General features: G+C 43.5%; 2 protein-coding genes across 4 annotated transcripts in view; one reads left to right on the top strand and one right to left on the bottom strand.

The window, feature by feature from the left end:
- TUT4 (terminal uridylyl transferase 4) overlaps positions 1–2,708 on the bottom strand; it is a 35,086-nt gene extending 32,378 nt beyond the window's left edge. For all 3 annotated transcript variants that reach the window (XM_033152127.1, XM_033152126.1, XM_033152128.1), the window contains exon 1: positions 2,579–2,708. The gene's annotated coding sequence lies outside the window, so the exon portion shown is untranslated. The remainder of the gene's footprint in view (positions 1–2,578) is intronic.
- Positions 2,709–7,816: 5,108 nt separating this feature from the next.
- On the top strand, positions 7,817–16,642 carry GPX7 (glutathione peroxidase 7). Its single transcript, XM_033152124.1, has 3 exons — positions 7,817–8,080; positions 13,045–13,306; positions 15,601–16,642. Exons 1-3 carry the CDS (start codon positions 7,838–7,840, stop codon positions 15,762–15,764), a joined length of 669 nt encoding a protein of 222 aa, XP_033008015.1. The 5' UTR covers positions 7,817–7,837; the 3' UTR covers positions 15,765–16,642.
- The last annotated feature ends 4,070 nt before the right edge of the window (positions 16,643–20,712 follow it).

Raw genomic sequence — 20,712 nt, 5'->3', positions numbered from 1 at the left:
CTTTTGCTTTTAAAATCACTTTCCTTTTCTATGTGATTTGGACAGCTTCATCACAAGGACATCTGGGCTGACGTAATGTAATGTATTTTACTAAACATACTGAAAGTGATAGAAAAGTTTTCTTTAGATTTAATCTGCGCTCACTGGAGAAACTGGAGTGGAATCTGGTGACAGGAGACAGATAATTCTATCTTGCCATTGCTGATCTTATTCCCTGTGGTTGATAGTCACAATAACTATTAAATGTGACATTAACACTCTTGCCTAGCTCAACTGATTTTGATTCTTTCAGTATTTGGAAATACTACATCATGTGAACTTGCTGCAACATGAACTTTAACTTCCTAACAAACATTACCCTGTTCAGGGTTCATTGGCAGCATTCAAAAATCTCCATACAAGATATGTACTGCTTGTAGTCTCTCACACCATAAACTGCACGAACAGCTTCTCAGAATAAGGGTAGTGTATCACTCAGCTGTAAACTGGGGTTTTACCCAATTTGCATAAATACTAATATGCAGAAAGTCTACGTTTGTTACAGAATGGCAATCACCTGCTGTCAGAAAGGATCTGGTTATGTTTACAGCGTCACAGTAAACCACAGTTAATGGTTCACCAGGAATGCAGACAGCTTCTGCTTCACTCTCCCTCATGTGAACAGGAGTAACAAAACTTAATTCCTGGCTTGCATCATGTCCAAATGGGATTGTGGTTAGTTCTCCTCCACACAAACCACAATGTAAAGCCAAGATTTGTTCTTGACATCAATCAAGGTTTATTGGGCACAAAACAAACCATAATTCTCAATTCAGACAAAATGCTCAGCCAAGGAGTTTGGGTTGTTGCCCTAACTCATGAGATTTGTATTATAAATAACAACAACAACAACAACAACAACAACACAGTGACTCTACAAGTAAAGGAAGAGTGAAGCAGAATCAATCTCCTTGCTAACATAATATTATTAACTATGGTTTACCATGATGTGTAAACTAGATCATTCTTTTAAAACCTAAAAGATAACTTCTACTATGAACCCAAATTTTGAGAAATCATCAGCTAGTATGCTTCTTTCACGCTGTAATAATGGAAGAATCTTCCACAATTCTATACAGGTGAACACCACCATAAAAATATCAGGTGCCCTTTAAGAAATTGATGTTAGCATAAATGAATTTGACATAGTTTTCAGCTATTTATTGGACAGGCACCTAAAAGGGTTGACAGTGAACCCAAGCAATATCAAATATTTTTCAACCTTCATGTGGTGAAATCTTACGTTCAAAAGGTTATTACAATGTCATAATGCTTAAGATGATTACAGTGGCACCTCTGTTTGTGAACACGATCCGTTCCAGGGTGCCATTTGCACCCCGAAAAGTCTGCAACCAGAGCAGCACTTTTGCGCATGCGCGAACCGCACAGAACGCTTCCTCATAATGTGCTTTTGAAATGTGCAACAACATAAAAGCTGCAACTTTAATATATACCTGCTTCTGTTGCTGAAGCATGAACCCTTGATTTTCTCCATTTGCAAAATGCAGACAACTAATTAGTTTTTTAACCAGCTGTTGACCAGAGATCACTTTATAGTGGGAAGGTTGCAAGTGAAAGTGGTCCACTGCTAAGGCAGAAAGCCAGAAGCCTACCCACCATCACTAAATGGCACAATATGCTCTGCTATTTTGTAGTGCAATTGCCTTAAGGTAGAAACCTATTTGTTGTAGTAGTTACAAAGCTCTTTAAAGTGCCTTGTAGGCTAATGGTGCTGCATAATAATTTACAACAGGGATGGCACTGACCCCACTATTCACCCATCTGCTTTGCTGAGAGGCTCCCAGACACCAGAGACACTAAAACCGGCACTCAGGAGCCCCCCAATTAAAAGCCCCGAGTGCGAAAGGGCTATTCTGTGCAGATCTGCGTCAAGCCCCTCCTCGAAGGAAACCTATCAAGTTGTGTTAACAGCTTAGCCCACTGTCAGAAAAACAGCTCGATTTCCCAAAAACATGCTTCTATAGGCTACGCTCCAACGTCTTTATAGAGAGCTCCCACGGAACAAACAACACCCCCTCTTAGCCTTCAGAAGTACACGTGCAAGATCAACAGCGCCGACTTTTCGGTTCCCCCCCTCTAAACTGTCGAATAAGCCAACCACACCACCACCCCCACAAAAAAAACACCAGAACAACTCGCTCAGGGCACTCCTCAACCAAGGGCCTCTTTCCCTTAAACTTTCTATTCTTCCCACCCAGACAGGAGAGAAACAAAAGCAGGGAATGGGGAAGTGGGGTCCCAACCAGGACCCTAGCTAGGAGGGCGTCTGGCAGACCCCCACCACCCACCCACCCACCCAAAAAGAGGCGCTTCGAGAAGACTTTCAAAAGTGGGTGCCGCGGGGGAGACCGTGGCGGAGGCGAGCGGAGGGCCTTGGTGCAGAGAGCCCCCCTCCCCCCACCCCAAGGAGGGTAGAAGCCAGGAGCGGGCACGGAAGGAGGGCGAAAGAGCGACGGGGGGGGCGCTTCCGTCTGCCGCCGCCGCCGCCCTCTCTCTCTTTCTCGGGGGACTCAAGTACCTGGCTGTCAGCCCAGGGATGTGCCGGCCGCGTCCCCCTCCATGTCCTGCTCCGACAGTTGGGAGGCCCCGACGCGAGCGCCTCAATCTGGGCCGGCCGCCATGTCAGCCGCGGCGCGCACTGCATTGTGGGGGAGGGGAAAGGAGGCGCGCGCGGCGGGGGGGTGGGACGGCGGTGTGAGGGACGGAGGGAGGCGGCGGAGGCTCTTTTCTGCCAACCTCCCTCAAGGCAGCGGCAGCCGCTGCTGTTTTGCTGCCCCCACCCTCCCACCCGTCCACTGTAACTACAATCCCGATAGCCCCCTCCCTTCTCCTAGGAAAAGGTGAAATCCCTTCTCCTCGTTTGAGGCCTTAAAAAGAAGGAGGAGGAAGGCGTCTTCACGGTGGAGGCTGAAACACTTTGGCAGGGCAGCCCTCCGAGCTGCGTGCCGCCTCAGGGCCGTCGTCGGCCGAGAGTTGCTGCCTGCAGGGTTTCATTTGCACCGTGGGCTTCTGTGCCAGGGCTGACAGTCCCCTCCACGCAAACATATGAAGTAGCCTAATAAAATTAAGCCCGGGTTAAAGTCGGTTCTGCGCTGCCTGTGAGGTTTTGCTGAAAGGAAACCGCGCAACCTAATCATCCAAAAAATTTCTCGTGCTAAGACTTTTGCTTTGCCTCCTTGACACAAAACACGGATCTTAAAAAGTTGTGGCGTAGAAAGCAAGCAAGCAAACAAACAAACAAACACGTAGCTGTGGAACAGATCCTCCTGATGACGCTCACAAGTAGATTCCGAAAAGGGATTAAGCGTAGTCCACCTCCATTGCTAACTATCAGCTTGGTTAAAAATAATAATAATAATAATAATAATAATAATAATCGTGGGTTGAGAGGGTAATGTGGTAATGTAGCATGCTATAGATGAGGGATTTGTGGGATCAGCATGCTGAGAGTCATTTCATATAGTGCATCCAATCATGAAGACCACCCAAACTGTTTCCAAGCACCAGTGCTTATCACAAGGGTTGTAATGTTTGTAACAGCCTGACCATACATGTATTTCTTTTGAATTAATATGTGTATGGAGATCCTGGGCCGCTCAGATGATAAGACCCAGCTCCTGGCCTCACTGATGTGGTCCAAAGGAAAACAAATCAATACATTGACACCAGCATAGCTGCAGGAGTTGTTGGAAGGAGGTGTACAACAAGACGCCATCCAACCATCTTAGGGACTCTGCTCTGGATGTGTAAACATCACCAGCACTCTGGTGACCACACATTTGAGGAGATTTTACCTACCTGGGTTCCACCATAACCAGCAACCTTTCAACTGATGCTGGACAAGCATATTGGCAAGACAGCTACGGCAATGGCTTGCCTCTCCAAAAGGGTATGGGAGAATGTGATGCTAATGTCCAATACCAATATGAATGTCTACCAGGCCTGCATGTTGAGCATACTACTTTCTGGAAGTGAGCAACTTACAGCCACCAGGAGCAATGCCAGGAAGATTTGGGGCATCACATGGCAGGACAGAATTGCACTCCTGAGTCAGCGATGTCTATGCTGGCTTGGTCATGTCCACAGAATGGAAGATGGCAGGTTTCCCAAGGATGTGCTCTACAGGGAGTTGGCTTTAAGTTCAGGCACCAGGCCCACTGGCAGATCAGCTCTGCATGACAAAGATGTCTGCAAACATGACATGAATGCTGGAGGAGCACAGAGAGAAGAAACACCATGGTGTATCTGCAGCCACACAACCAGATGCCTTCATCTGCCCAGCTGCAATTAAACATGTCTCTCCACAGCCACAGCAGGCACTGTAACCTTCCTACAGTTTGACTTCACCCACAAAGGTGCACTCCTCCATTGTTTCCCAACTGCTGAATTCAGTGATACTTAGTCTCCAGCAAGTGTGCACAGCATTGCAGCACTTGTCCCTCTTTCATTGCCAGTCTCCACTCTACACCAGCAGTCTCCAGGATTTTTCAGGACACTTTCATTGTGATCAAGCCAAGATGCACACTAAAGGCTAACAAATCTTATCTCCTTTCATACACATGCATGCATTCTCTTATTGTCCTTCCTCTATGGAGATTGGTTGCCTATAGAGGGTTACTCTCCTCTCAATAGCCTGGTTAGATAGACTAGGGCAGGCATGGCCAAACTTGGTCCTCCAGCTGTTTTGGGACTACAATCTCCATAATCCCTGACCACTGGTACTGTTAGCTAGGGATGATGGGAGTTGTAGTCCCAAAACAGCTGGAGGGCCAAGTTTGACCATGCCTGGATTAGGCTGAGAGTTAGTGACTTGTCCAAGGCAACCCAAGGAATTTAACGGCTGAATAAGAATTTGAGAGCTGGCACAGGTCACACCCACAGCATTCATTTAAAGCATATACAATACACATGTACAACACAGCCCCCCCCCCAAATAAGAATCCTGGGAACTGTAGTTTACTCCTCACAGAGCTGCAATTTCCAGCACCCTTAACTTGAATGTTGGACTTGAAGCAGGAAGATCCTGGTCCAAATCTTCACTTGGTTATGATGAAGCTCACTGACCCACTCACATTCTCAGTTTTACCTACCTTTTGGAATTATTGTGAGGATAAACTGGGGCACAGCTTTCATGCTATTATGAGTTCCTTGGAAGACAGGGGGATAAAAATGTTATAAATAAATGTGAGCTCAGCTCTCTTTCAAATCCAACATTCTCTCACTGCACCACTGTTGGATTTCTCATGGTCAGTGTCTCCACTACAGTCTCACTCTTTCTTTTGATTTTTTTAAGAAAACAAGAAAGAAACGGAATTCTAACCCCCACCCAAAAAAGCAGTGCAGCTTTGAAAGCAGTTGTTAAAACCAGTGATTAAAATCAGTTATTTTGAAAGGTTCAGTCTGCCATCTTTATTCAAATGGTGCCCAGTTGTATCCAAAACAAAAGAAAAAATAAATAAAAATTCATACCAGTAGCACCTTAGAGACCAACTAAGTTTGTTCTTGGTATGAGCTTTCGTGTGCATGCACACTTCTTCAGATACACTGAAACAGAAGTCACCAGACCCTTATATATAGTGAGAGAGTGGGGAGGGGTATTACACAGAAGGGTGGTGGGAATGGGTGATAGGTGTGGGAAACCTGTTGACGACTGTTAATGACTGCAATTGGTCTTACAGGAAAAGGCAAGGGGTGCGATGGCTAAAAATAGCTTTGTCATGTATAATGAGATAAGAATCCAATGTCTTTGTTCAGACCTGGTCTCTCCATGGTTTTAAGTCTGGTAATTAGTTGCAATTCAGCAACTTCTCTTTCCAGTCCATTTTTGAAATTCCTTTGTAGTAAGACAGCTACTTTGAGATCTTGTATAGAATGTCTTGGGAGACTGAAGTGTTCTCCTACTGGTTTCTCTGTCTTGTGATTCCTGATATCAGATTTATGTCCATTTATCCTTTGGCGTAGGGTTTGGCCTGTTTGTCCAATATAGAGAGCTGAAGGGCACTGTTGGCATTTGATGGCATACACAATGTTAGAAGATGAGCAATTAAATAGTCCTGTATGTTTGATGTTGTTGGGGCCAATAATGGTGTTGTCCGGGTGTATGTGGCAGCAAAGTTGGCATCTGGGTTTATTGCAGGCTCTGGTACCAGTGTCCATGTTAAGTCCTGTTGTTGTATTATTGTGGGTGAGGAGTTGTTTAAGATTGGGTGGCTGTCTGTAGGTGATGAAAGGTCTTCCTCCCAGAGCTTCAGAAAGAGAACTGTCATTGTCTAGGAGAGGTTGTAGATCTCTGATGGTGTGTTGTACTGTTTTAACTTGGGAGCTGTATGTGATTACTAGTGGTGTTCTGTTATTTTCTTTTTTGTGTCTGTCTTGCAGCAAGTTCTCTCTGGGTATCAGTCTGGCTCTGTTGATCTGTTGTTTAACTTAATCAGGCAGATATATAGTTATAAAAAGGTTTGCTGTAGATCTCTTAGGTGAGAGTCTCTGTCTGTAGAGTTGGAACAAATGTGGCTGTAACGTAGGGCCTGGCTATATACAATGGATTGTTTGGGATGTTTGGGATGTTAGCTGGAAGCATGTAGATATGTTTGTCGGTCAACTGACTCTTAAAATTACAGGTGGGTAGCTGTGTTGGTCTGCCATAGTCGAAACAAAATAGAAAATTCTTTCCAGTAGCACCTTAGAGACCAACTGAGTTTGTTCTTGGTATGAGCTTTCGTGCATGCACACGAAAGCTCGTACCAAGAACAAACTCAGTTGGTCTCTAAGGTGCTACTGGAAAGAATTTTCTATTTTGTTTCGACTCTTAAAACTAAGAGTGGTTTTAGATGTAGATGGAACATGAATGTGGATAGAACAGGAAATCCCAGTGACCCTGGATACAAGGACAGCTTCTGTCCAAGGATCAAATGGTGTTTCCAGACTGTTGCTTGCTGAGATTCAATCACTTACTGGCAAGTTCAGGTTGCACAATTTAAGCTGTTTTGGAGCTCTTACATAACAAACCCTCTTCCTCTTGGAATCAGCCTTTTTGCAAAAAGGGAAGTGATAGGAAACTTTCCATTTTATTTTTACCTCCTGCTAAATGCAGAAAAGCAGTACCCTCAGTCATGGGTGTAGCAAGGATTTATTTTAGGAGGTGGCAGGCTTTATGTTGGGGTGTGTGGCAGAACCAAGTTATCTGCGACGGAATTGGTCAGTTAGTTAAGTATTTTTATTTATTTACTTGATTTAGGGGGGCATCTGTCCCTCTCTGCACCCCCTGGCTACACCCATGCCCTCAGGGGTGCTAATGTAGTGGCCTCATGGAGCAGAAGCAAGAGACGCCTGTGCTTCCTGGTCACCCCAATCATCGATCATGGTCAAAGCAACTTTCAAATATATATCTCAAACTGGATAATAATGACAGATTTTTTCTCTAGCTTGGTATTTTATGGTTCACTTAAAATGCATCTTTGACTAATTGGATTTATGTGTAGCGATTGTATCAGTCTTGTATACAAGGCCAGAAAGATTACTACTCTGGAGTTTTTGTTTTTGTATTAGTCTGAAAAGAGACTATTAGCCTTAAAGCCCTTTGCAAAACGAACAGCTTGAACTGCAAATCTCAAATCAGGTATTTGATAGGCGAGATCACTAATAAACTGTTTAGGAGATTCCCTTTAAGAGAGAGAGAGAGAGAGAGAAGATGTGGATTGCTTTTACACGGAAATAGGAAAAACTGTTGCAATTTCTTTTTACAGCAGCTGACGCTTCTTTCCGGCTGTGCTTTGCGATGGTGGAGGACGTCAGTGCTGGGCTTGTGTGCAGTATGTTAGACCCTGAGGGCAGTGCAGAGCACAAAGCGTATCCCTCCTTCCCCAAAGTTTTTCTTATCCCCTTAGCCATGCTGATCGTCATAGGAGCGTTGCTCTTCTTAGCATTTTCCGCCACCGAACAGAAGGAGGACAGTTTTTACTCCTATAAAGTGGTGAACATCAGGGGCAAGCTAATTTCCCTGGACAAATACAGAGGCTCGGTAAGTTTGCAAGGAGACCTGCCTCTGCTGCTGCCCCAGCTAACCAGCGAGTCACATCGGCATGCCTGCATGAAGGACGGTGGCGGGGGGTGGGGGGGTGGGAATGCATCTTTTAACTGGCCTGACCGGTTTGGGAACGGTCTCGTTTGGGGCGCGTTGCCTGAGGATTGGCGCCCACGGCTCTGCTATAATCTCTATTAAAGCACCAGAAGTCCGGTTCCTTTTCTGCTTGTTCTTGCATGAGATGTTCCTTCCCTCCCCAGAGCATTCCGCGTATACGTGGCAGGCAGGCAAGACGCCTTTCATTCACTCGGAATCGAAACGCCTACGTTATTTTCTGGCGATGCCACTTGTTGAAGCACAACCATTGGGATCCATGCGGGTTTCCCTCCTCTCTTTTAAAAATATTTACAGATTCTCATTGCAATATGTTCGTTGCCTTCTTAAGAAAACTTCGTTTTGTTTCACAGGGTGGGAGAAAAAACGGTGGGAGGGAGAGGCCCAGTGCTACAGAGGAATTCAACAGGAAACATCTATTTTGAAATTTTATAACCCTGTCAAACTACCACTGCTCTTTTAAATTTTAACATTGGTGTTATGTGATGCAGAGGGTTACCTGAAGAAGATGCACTTAATATATATGTATCAGATATTAAAGATGCTATATATGTTCTTTTTCTAAAGGTCTGAACTAGGTTCTACTCAGAATGAGCCCACTGACATTAATGATGCTAAGTTAGTCATGCCCATTAATTTAGGTGGGTCTACTCTGAGTATGATACACGTTAGATTCAACTCTTAAATTAATATTCTTGAAATGTGCTGCTTAACTTACAAGCAGTAAGTTGTATATATTTTTTGAAAACTGCCATAGAAGCTGAAAAACCTATCTTTTTCTGCAATACTTAACTTTTTTTTTAAACTCATTTATACTATTGCCCTTTAAAATACTATTCTCTACAGGTAAGTCTTTTTTCATTTTTATGACCCCTGTTCTAACACACTGCAAGTCTGTAGGCTGTAGTTCAGCCTTTGCTGACTTGGTGCCCTCCAGATGGTTTGAATAACAACTCCCATTATCACCCACAGTCAGGCTCTGTTGGCTAGGGATGATTGGAATTGTGGTCCAAAACATCTGAAGAGCAGTAGACTAGGTTAGCTAAGTCATTTCCTCCAGACTCCCCTCTTTCCCACCTCTGTCTATGCTGAAACAGTTTAGGTGGTCAGAACATATGGTCATCAATGTTCTGACAACCTGAACTATTGTATTTAGGTATAATTTTTCCCTTTTCTGGGTATAAACAACTGGTACTACTGCATACAAATTAATTGCTTTCGTTTCATCCTCACATAGCTCCCTATTTTCTTCACCCACACACCCTTGGACATTTCTGAAAGAGCAAAGTGTGAGATGCTTGCAGTGGACACTAGATGGCAAACTTGATTCACATTCAAAACAAAATAAAAATTTTTAAAAAACCCTTTTATTTTTTATTTTGTTTTGACTATGGCAGATCAACACGGCTACCTACCTGTAATTGATTCATATTAATTTTGATATGCCAAGTATATCAGCAGATAATTGCTTTTGCTCTTACCTGCTGTCAGAAGCTATAAAAGGCCCATTACGTCCTGAATTTAGGGTGCTTCCAGACAGTTTTAATCTTGCATATTGGTTGCTGAGGTACACAAATTGATTGTTGGTGACAGGTTTTTTTTAATTACCCGATTTTCCTCTAAATGGGTAATTTTCAATTAAATGGACAAACTAAGGCTGGAAATTATGGATACTGCAAGGAATGATCACACTGGAAACTCCCTCTGTTTCAACTCCTAGGGCTCTCAGGGTCTGAGATATAAGGGACAGAATCAATCACTCTCATAGAGGAAAAACTTGGGATTTCCCTTTCTGCCCTGGATGTATATACATTGTTCAGCATAACAAATAAAGACGCTGCTAATTTGAACTGGAAATGTATCATCTAGAGACAGAGTGCTTTGCATAGGACATTGCGCTTCTGCAAAACTCACTCCCACACTTGCATTCAGACACTGCCCACAACGTGTTCAGAAACTATATATCCCTTATATCCCCCCCCCACAACCCAAGGAAGCAAATACACAAGAGAGCTTGTTATAGAAAAACTATTGAAAATACCTGGCAGGGTTTTTTAAATGCAGTGTTGACAAAGTCAGTCCTGTTTCTGGCTCAAGAGTGTTTATGCATTCACACTGCCCTTACAAGCATGTCCAGACAAAACATTCTCATGCTCCTTGTCCAGCACTGTAGCCAGCTGTACCCAGATCCTCGAAAGCTATGGTATACCTGTATTGTGGCCATTTGGACACAAGACTTCACTGACAAGCCTAGAGCCAGTGTGGTGTAGTGGTTTGAGGGTTGGACTAGGCTCTTGGGAGACCAGGGTTCAAATCCCCATTCACCCATGAAGCTCACAGGGTGGGCCAATCACAGTCTCTCAGCCTACCTCACAGGGTTGTTGTACGGATAAAACGTGGAAGAAGAGAACCATATACTACAGTACCTTGAGCTCTTTGGAGGAAAGTTGGGATAGAAATGCCAATAGCAACAACTATAAAAGGCTTCCTATTAGCAGGCCAATTCCTGACTAACTGTGTGATGGATGTGGAACCTGTAGCCCTCTGGATGTCCATTCCCATCATCTCCAGCCAATGACTCTATTGATTGGGCTGATGGGAACTGGAGTCCAACATGTGGAGGGCCACAGGTTCCCACCCTCTGCCCTTTGTGAAGAGATGCTCCCAGTCTGGGGATAGCAAAGCTAGGCTGAAAAGATAGAAGCTCTGGAATTGTCTGTGAGTTTTTAAAAAATAACAAAGAGGCGTGATATCATGCAGATAAAGAAATTGCACTGAGAGTAAAAAGCAGTTATTGCAAAGAAGTCATGGGTCACAACAAGGGCAGCACTGGGGGGAGGGGAAACCAGGGGGGCAATGAAGGAGCAAAGTATCTAGGTCGATCTCTCCAAGAACCTGATATCAGCATACATGGGACTCTCAGAAAGTTTTCAATTCAGCTATTGTTCAGATCTGGATCTGCTTAGCTTCAGAGATAAAACTACATCTCATAGTAAATAGTACATTTATTAATGTCACATTGGTCGCCTGAACGAGAAAATAAGTGTGTGAGAGAGTGACACACACACACACACACACACACACACACACACACACACAGTGTGTGTGTTACTTGCACACGTGTGTGCACACATGAGTCCTGCAACAATATTTTGCACTGCTGAGTACTCCAGTCAGTCCAGCTCATGCATCTTCATCCAGTTTTCTATTCTCCCATTCCAATCGTCAGCCATCATTCCATGTCCACTGAGCATACTCTTTGGTCTATTTTAGTTTTTTCTCTCCCCTACTGTTCCCCCCCCCCAAAAAAAAATAGTTTATACTTTGGGAAAATGTGGCAATTCCCAAGTCTGCTAATACCTTCCTCTTCAGAACATTGAAAATAGAGGGAAATCTGTGTCATGATGACCTGCACTTCAAAATGTGCGACTACACTACTGCTAATTAACTCATACATTTGTGCCAAGGGCGCCTTAAGTGGGCCTGCTTGGGACTTCATGGCCTCCATAACAACCATGAAACTCTCTCTATTTGTCATTGACCTGATGCGTAGAGCAGGGCATGTCTTCAATATAACTCTTGCCCTAAGAGATGAAAGGGATAGATCTGGAAAAGGAGGGCTGGAGAAATTCCATTGTCCTTCTCAGACGATTTCCTGGTGAGGTTTGGTCCCACGGCAGGAGTATTCTCCTACAGGGGTAGGGACCCATTAGAATGGTCTGCACCCAGAGATACTGTATATGGAATCCATGGAATTTCTGAATGCTATGGGGAATTTTCTGCAGATAGGGCTGGGGTTCTAGTTGTTGCCATAGTCTAACAATATATGTATTGGGCAGTCAACAAAATCGTTACTGAGTGACCTCTCTGGGGTTGTAGTAGATAGCTCAGTGAAGATGTTGATCCAGTGTATGGTAGCTGTGAAAAAGGCAAACTCTGCTGGGGATTGTTAGGAAAGAACTTGGAAAAAAAAACTGCTGGTATCGTAATGCTGTTCTATAAATCTATGGTGCAACTGCATTTGGAATACTTTTGTACAGTTCTGGCCACCTCACCTCAAAAAGGATATCATAGAGTTTGAAAAGGTTCAGAAAAGGACAAGCAAAATGATCAAGGAAATAGAGTGAGTCCCCTGTGAAGAAAGGTTGCAGCATTTAGGATTTTTTAGTTTAGAAAAAGGAAAGCAAGAGGTGGCATGATAGATATTTATAAAATGATGCACAACATGGAGAAAGTGGACCAACAAAGGTTTATCTCCCTCTCTCATAACACTAGAACTCGTGGGCATTGAATGAAGCTGAATGTTGTAGGACAAACAAACAAAAAAGCACTTCTTTATGCAGCACGTGATCAGACTATGAAATTCGTTCCTACAAGAGGTAGCCATAGCCACCAACTCAGGTGGCTTTAAAAGAGGATTAAAGAAATTCATGGAGGCCAAGGCCAGGTTATGTGAAGGACCTACCTGTTCACTGAGAACTGCAGAGGCTCTCCTGCTGAAATCAATATTGTGGCACCCAGCTTATGGAATTGCCTCCCCTCTGAAGCAAAGCAAGCATCAACAGGGATGAGTTTTCAAAGCCTGCTGAAGGTTCATTTGTTTACCTGGTCATTATCTGGTCATTAATGCCAAGTCTGTAGCTGGGTATGGCTTACTGTGGACATTGTTGCAAATATTGGTTGCTGTATTTTAATGTTTGGATTCTAGTGAGAATGTATTTATAGTGCTATGAATTGCCCTGAGTTTTTTTTCCAATGCAGGGATCTATATCTATCATCTGTCTAGCTATCTATCTAATAAGTGAAAGAAATAATATGTCTCCTTCTCATTGGTATTTTCCCTTTAGGTAGCCTTAGTTGTCAATGTTGCAAGTGAGTGTGGCTATACAGACAGCCACTACAAAGCCCTTCAACAGCTGCAGAGAGAACTTGGCTCACATCATTTTAACGTGCTGGCATTCCCTTGTAATCAATTTGGACTTCAAGAACCAGGCACCAACAAAGAAATTGAGAGTTTTGCCAGGAAAACATATGGAGTCACCTTTCCCATGTTCAGCAAGATAGCAGTCAAGGGCACTGGGGCAAATCCAGCCTTCAAATATTTAATTGGTGAGTACAGCAGGCATTCTACAGTGGCTGACATTGAATTTGCTTTACCCCCAAAGTCGTAGATGATTTATGATAGCGAGCGGTGCCATTTCAGATGGCGTGGGGAGAGTGGCCAGGAGGTTGGCAACGTTCAGCAAGGTGTAAGGGCCAGCTCTTCAATGCAGTCAAGGTTAAATGGTGAAAAAGCAATCTCTTTTTAGAGCATCTGTTGTGATTATGTTCTATCTTCTTTTTTCTATCTCCCAGGAACTCAATAGGAATGACAGGAATTCAGTTGAGGTTTAGGTAATTGCCTTGTCCTTCAAATCAAAGTAGTACAAAAACATTCAAATCACAGGTGTGTGTTCCTGGAAAAGTGTAGATGGCCTCCTCTACAGGTTCCACTTAAACTTTTCCAGATACCGTTTGTGCAGTCTTTTGAATGTAAGCAACAGTTGGAGCTTATGCCTCTTGGACTGTGTCCGGATGAACTGTTTATTGAACATTTATCCTGATTTATTTACAGGGAGGTTAGACAACATTGCATCCCACACTTTCCCCATCACTTTCCTTACTGCAAAAAAGTCCAATCATTTGGGGAAGTGGATTTATTGTACAGGACTTTCCAATCAACTATAATTGAGCAAACTGAATTTGTTGGTATGTGACTGAATCTCACCCAAGAATAGCGACAGTCTGAAAGCGTCCCCACAAAAATGAGAGTTATAAGATGGGGAAGCTCATCCTGCCTCTAGCCTTCTACCAGAAGCAGAATGACTGAAAGGAGCCCTTATAAGAATTGCTAAGTGATCTCTTCAGCTCAACAGAAAGCAGGCTGAGAGAAACCATGGGATTCCCTAGAAGTAGGCAGATAGCTTGCACCCAGTGGCAGAGAAGGGGTTTGCATGCTCCAGCACCTGATTACTCGCAGAAGCAGTCAATGAAAATAAAGTTTTGGACATTAAGGATAAAAATACTAAACCTCAGCATCGTGTCCCACAAGGTTTTCTCTGGGGGAAAGCAGCAATACAAGAGGAAGGGTGGATAAGCCGTTATAGCAGATCAGCATCATCAATTTAATACAGGCATAGGCAAACTCTGGCCCTCCAGATGTTTGGGACTACAATTCCCATCATCCCTTGCTAACAGGACCAGTGGTCAGGGATGATGGGAATTGTAGTCCCAAACATCTGGAGGGTTTGAGTTTGCATATGCCTGATTTAATACATATCCATGATTTCCATCAAATAAGCCTGGGAACTATTGTTTGTTAAAGATGTCGGATCATGTGCTTTGGAAGCCATGTGATTTAAATCACATGCTCACAGGGGGAAGACCACGGGTAGGCAAACCAAGGCCCGGGGGCTGAATCTGGCCCAATCACCTTCTAAATCCGACCCGTGGACGGTCCGGGAATCAGTGTGTTTTTACATGAGTAGAATATGTCCTTTTATTGAAAATGCATCTCTGGGTTATTTGTAGGGCATAGAAATTCGTTCATCCCCCTCCCCCCAAAAAAATACAGTCCGCCCCCCCCCCAAGGTCTGAGGGACAGTGGACCGACCCCCTGCTGAAAACGTTTGCTGACCCCTGGGCAAGACAGTTTGATTATATTACACTGAACCTGGCCCAACTGCACTGGCTGCCAATTAGTTTCCAGGGCTAATTCAAAGTGCTGGTTTTGACCTAGAAAGCCTTAAATGGCTCACAACCACAATACCTCAAGGACCGCCTCTTGCCATATAAACTTATCTGGACCCTGAAATCATATTCTGGGGCCCTTCTTCGTGTGCCTCCTCCACGAGAAGTCTGGCGGGTGGCAACACAAGGATGAGCCTTTTCTGCAGCAGCTCCCCATTTGTGAAATGCCCTCCCCAGGGAGGTTCAGCTGGCACCTTGATTATATACCATCAGGTGCCAGGTGAAGGTATTCCTCTTTAACCATGCCTTTGGCTGGTTGACACAATGCCCTTTTAAATGTGTTTGCGGAAGAGGGGATTATTGATTTGTTTTTGTTCTTATTTTATTTATTTTGTGTTTTTTACATATATAGTAATTTTATGTTGTGAACTGCCCTGTGATCTACGGGTATAGGGCGGTATACAAATTTAATAAATAATAATAAGAAAGTATATTGGATACTCTCTAAACATGTAGTGTGGATCTGCCCATAGTTTTTCTAAGATTTTGCTTAGCCTACATTTTTATTTTGCTTAACTTCTGTATTGATTTTGACAATCAAATCCATCATTAGTATCCTTTTCTTTATAACTGAATAATAATCAGATTATATGTCATTTCCCCTTCCTATGCAGATTCCACTGGTGAGGAGCCAACCTGGAATTTCTGGAAATACCTTGTAGATCCAAATGGGAAAACGGTAAAGGCTTGGGACTCTACTGTCACTATTGAGGAAATAAAACCTCACATCACTGAACTTGTGAGGAATATCATCCTGAAGAAAAAAGATGAACTGTGATTACACTTACACACACACACCACTCTGATTATCATTTGGACCATTATTTTCACTCTTCTCATTCCTAAAAGAAAATGTAATTAATTTTTTTTTTCAATATGAAGTCCATCAACATGAGTTAGCTCCATCCTCCAAGTACAATACTGTATTTTATTTTTTGGTCTTGCATTCAATCCATTATTTAACCCAGAAGGAACTGGTTCTGTTCTCAGGGGAAACACACCAAAGGCCTGGGGTTTATTTCCCATTTCAAGTCACATTGATTGTGGTGAGGTGAAGAACCAATTAGGATCTCTCTGTAGGCAAATAACCTCAGCACTCTAGGATTTCCTAGAGAAATATTACTAGTAGCTACCCTATCATAAATTTGTTCTTTAAGGGCATTTATGAAATGAAACCCAGAAAAGGTATAATAGATCTTAACCTGCGTGTGGTTTTAAGAAGCAGTTTTTATGCTGGGAAACGAGCACATTGACACTATCTGTGTTTGCTTGCTCTCACACCAGTCACTCATTCATTTATCCCTGAGAATCCATACACTAGGATGGATCTAAGAATCTGTGACTGTAGGTTCTATTCAATAAAAATGAGATTTCCCCTGCCAATTATTTAAAAAAACAAAAAACCTGTTCGAGAAGATTGTCAGACCTGCTCGAACAGAATGGAAGAGAGTATCGGGCAGCTACAGTTGGAGGACAAGAATCCTGTTAGCAGGAGCCCCTATTGGACCAAAGTCCCTTTTGTGAATGGAAGGAAACATTTGGACCCATTAATCCCAAACTGTTGCATTCCTGTGTTCTGTCTGTTGTCATTCAGCATTTTGCATGTGCTGATTTATTGTGATTTTAAAATAATAATAATAAGCAACTTCCTTTCAATTGCAGCAAAGTCCTCTTAGGTGTGAACTGAAATGTAGCATTGTTAGAGCAGAGGTGTAGTTGGTGATGTGCTTGATGACATGTGTTTTTGGTTTCCTACCTTTCTGGCCTTCTCAAGTTCCAGAGGCATCTACCCTTAAAAAAATCATTACTGGAACTGACAAAAGCTTTCAACCATCTTTGCAGCTTGCCTTGAGAAGCCTGGTGAAACAGAAACTTTGCAAATGTTGGGGAAAGCTTTCTCAGCTGTGCACATCTACATTTGAGAACAACTTAAGGCTTTCACCCCACTTACACAGGGAGTCTTAGAAAGGGTTGTGAGTTTCACAAAGTTCCTCCAGATTCAGCATGGGATGGGTAGGTGCCACTGAAAGAGCTGCCTTCCCCTTCACATAGAACAGGTAACCAACCTGGTGGCATCTGAATGTTGAGGCCTACAGCTTGCCTCGTCCCTCACCATTAGTCATGCTAGCTGTGACTGATTGGAATGGAAGTTCACAACATCTGGAGGCCTCCAAGTTGGCTTCCCATGGGATAGAAACTAGGTAATGCTCAAATAGTGAATTAGAGCTCATATAGGGCTTTAAAAATATTTTTGTTGTTGAGAGTCAGTGTGGTGTAGTGGTTAAGAGTGGTAGACTCGTTATTTGGGGAACCGGGTTCGCGTCTCCATTCCTCCACATGCAGCTGCTGGGTGACCTTGGGCTAGTCACACTTCTCTGAAGTCTCTCAGCCCCACTCACCTCACAGAGTGTTTGTTGTGGGGGAGGAAGGGAAAGGAGAATGTTAGCCGCTTTGAGACTCCTTCGGGTAGTGATAAAGCGGGATATCAAATCCAAACTCTTCTTCTTCTTCTTCTTTTGTTGTTGTCTGCAAGCATCCATAGATTTCCTTCAGTTGTAACCCATGTTGTTGGAATTAAGTGACTTGACTCAGAAAAGTATGTCAGTTTATAACCACTGGTGAAAGGAATGGCGAATTTTTGTTGACTGAACCAGAACAAAGGGAGATTCCTACATCATTTTAACAGATGTTTGCAAACTTACATACATTACACACAGTTTGCTTGAATGTGATCCATTAGAATCTTAAACAAATCAAACACCTTGAAGAGAGAGACCATGTTTTTTCATAGTAGCTTGGCCCATAATAACTTGTTGCCTAGTAACAGAGTTGAAAGTGACCATTATTCATTGATCCTGCTGATTAATACTTTGGACACTCCTCCCTTACTCCCTCCACAAAATATTATAGAGGGTACCCAAATTGGTGAAAGACAAATTTGCAACCTGCCTACTCTCTTCTATAACTGAATTACTTGTCAGTGAACCCTGCTATTTTACAATTTTACCCTTTTGAATAAGCCCCCCCTCTCAAAATAAAAGACATACAATAAGTTCCCACCAAGCGGGATGATCCTCTTGCAACACCCTAGTCTGTCAACCTGTAGGGGGCATTTCTGAGGTCTGTTTCCCAGGAGTCCATCTCTAGGAAGGGAGCTTTAGACCTGTGTTCCCAAAGCCCCAAATACCAAATCTTCCACAATGATCAGTAGAAAATGGCAATGTAGCTCAGGTGCGTTGTCACAGCATATGTTACTTACAGACCACAGTTAAAACCACTCAAATGTATCACCTGTGATATATTGCCTAATCTGGATGATGATACATCCTTCACACAGACTGTGAGTGGCTGACCTGACTCGCTTACAGACAGCTCCCCCAACTTAAAAAGAGCTGCTCATAAGCAACCAGGAGCACCCTAGCCTGTTCTGCCACCTGAGGCAAAATGGTAAGGATGCCATCCCCCTCCACTTCAGCCCTGCCCCACCGTCTCATATAGTGGGGCCATGCAGCAGCGGCTTCCAGTGAGATCTTATGGAGCTCTCACAAGAGTTCCACGAGATGGTGCAATATCCCACGGGAAGCCGCCACAGTTTCTCTGGCAGCAGCAGGGCTGGGTGTCCATGGGAGTACTGGCTCATGCGATTCTGCCATCTGAGGCAGCTACTTCAGTCCACTTCATGCCAGCAACTACAGGCTATGTAACAGAGAGACAGAGACAGACACAAGGACCCTGTGGCAGACCCAACCGCTAACTCACCATGCCAACTCTTACAGGACCTAATGGTATCACCTACAACATCAGGGGTTCATTAAGCTGCTCACCTTCAAATAAAGTATTCCTAATGTGCAATACCAAGATGAAAGCCAACCAGGTCTGTGTGTTGAGCACGCTGCGTTATGGAAGTGAGTTGTTGGCAACTTACAACCATCAGGAGCGAGACCTCAATGCCTTGAACATGTGCTGCATCAGGAGGGTTTGGAGTATCACATGGCAGGACAGAATTCTAAACAAAGATGTGCTCTCCCAAGCCTATATTTCCAGTATGTTTGCACTCCTATCTCAATGATGTCTACACTGGCTTGGTCATGTTCACAGAATGGAAGATGGCAAGATCCCCAAGGAAGCTGGCAGACCAACTCTGTTACAAAGATGACTGCAAACATGACATGAAGGCTGGCAACATCAACCCTGCCATGCTGGAATCCCTTGCAGACAACCACAGAGCCTGGAGACAGGCAGAGGAGAAATGACCACTGGGAGAAGCACTGAGAGAAGAAACGCCAAAGTGCATCTGCAGCAGCAAAACTGAATGCCTTCATCTGCCCCAGCTGCAACAAAACAGGTCTCTCCCGCATTGGCCTCTACAGCCACAGCAGGCGCTGCAACCTTCCAACAGCTTAACCTCACCTACAAAGGCGTACTCCTTCAGTCTCCCAAGACAGACGGATGCCAACAACAACAACCGCCCTCTCACAAAACATCAAGGCAGTGTTCAACAATGTAAAAATATTTAAATGCGACACAAAAAAATCAATAAAATGGCAGGCTGCTCAATAAAACTTTTAAGCTCCATAGGACTATCGGCATAAAAGGTCTTCAAGAAATGCAAATTAAAAGTGAGGATACCTGGTGAATCTGTGCTGGAAGTGTGTTCCACAGCATGGGCCCAGTGACACTAAATACTCGACTTCAGCAATGCTTATTTAGAAGTACATCACTGCAAACAATGCACAAAGTAAGCAAGCTGAAACAGTTTCATTCCCCCCCCCCGCCCACTGTTTTTCTTATGTTTTTGCCTGGTACTCGTCACGAAGTAGGCAAAAGGGCAGGAGGGAGCTATTGAGTTGGTGTAAATTTAAATATAGATAGCAATAATGGAAATCACTTCCTGCTTTTAGCACTAATCTTTCACCTACATACCGGTACTATACTTTTATCTCAGTCTAAAGGTGGAAGGTTACTCATTATCCACAGCAACTCATACTTCTCCTTTTTCTCTCATTTTAAATTCCTGATGCATCTGTCTTCTTGGTATATATTAGGACATAGCAAGCCCCACCCCCACCCCTTTATCAGGATGCTCTTGGAAGAGATCACACGGCTGTCTCAAAAGAACTCCAGATCCACCATTGTGCTAACCAGAGATTTTCATTGCATTGCCAAAGCTGTGTGGTCTCGTATAGATTCTGTTTCACCTTTGACAAGTCCTAAATGCATTCAAGGCACCCTGGCTCAGTTTGGGATTGGTCTGAATGAATCTGGTGCACACCCTTAGAATCCATTGCTATTGCCAGCAGGAAAAAAGAAAACATGGTACTGTTATTTGGGCACCAATGGGTCTTTCATGGCTTCTGTTTTGCTCATCCAGTTGTTCAAAATAGGCTCTAATGGAGGGTTACTTAAGGTTTCTCAGCAGCACAGCTTCTTACAAGGCAGTTCCTTTTCTAGACATTCCGGAGACTAAAAGTAGAGAGTCTTTTTTTGTGAAAAGGCACTCAACAATGCACATGGCAAAATGCACAGAAGCTTTGGAAATTAAACAATTTAATTAATGGTTCTAAGTGTCATAGTTAATTTCATTTCTCTCACTCTTTCTCAATGTGTTTCTGATCTGTTCTGTATGTACAACAGCATTTCCTTCAGCAATGTCAGAAGAAGAATGGTTAGCTATTTTAACATTAATTTAAATGCAGAATTTCAAAAAGGAGCAGTACAGACCTGAA

The sequence above is a fragment of the Lacerta agilis genome, chromosome 6 (assembly GCF_009819535.1).
Source record: "Lacerta agilis isolate rLacAgi1 chromosome 6, rLacAgi1.pri, whole genome shotgun sequence".
Taxonomy (NCBI): Eukaryota; Metazoa; Chordata; class Lepidosauria; order Squamata; family Lacertidae; genus Lacerta; species Lacerta agilis.
The sequence above is the reverse complement of the archived record's forward strand: the minus strand, read 5'-3'. Positions and strand labels throughout refer to the sequence as shown.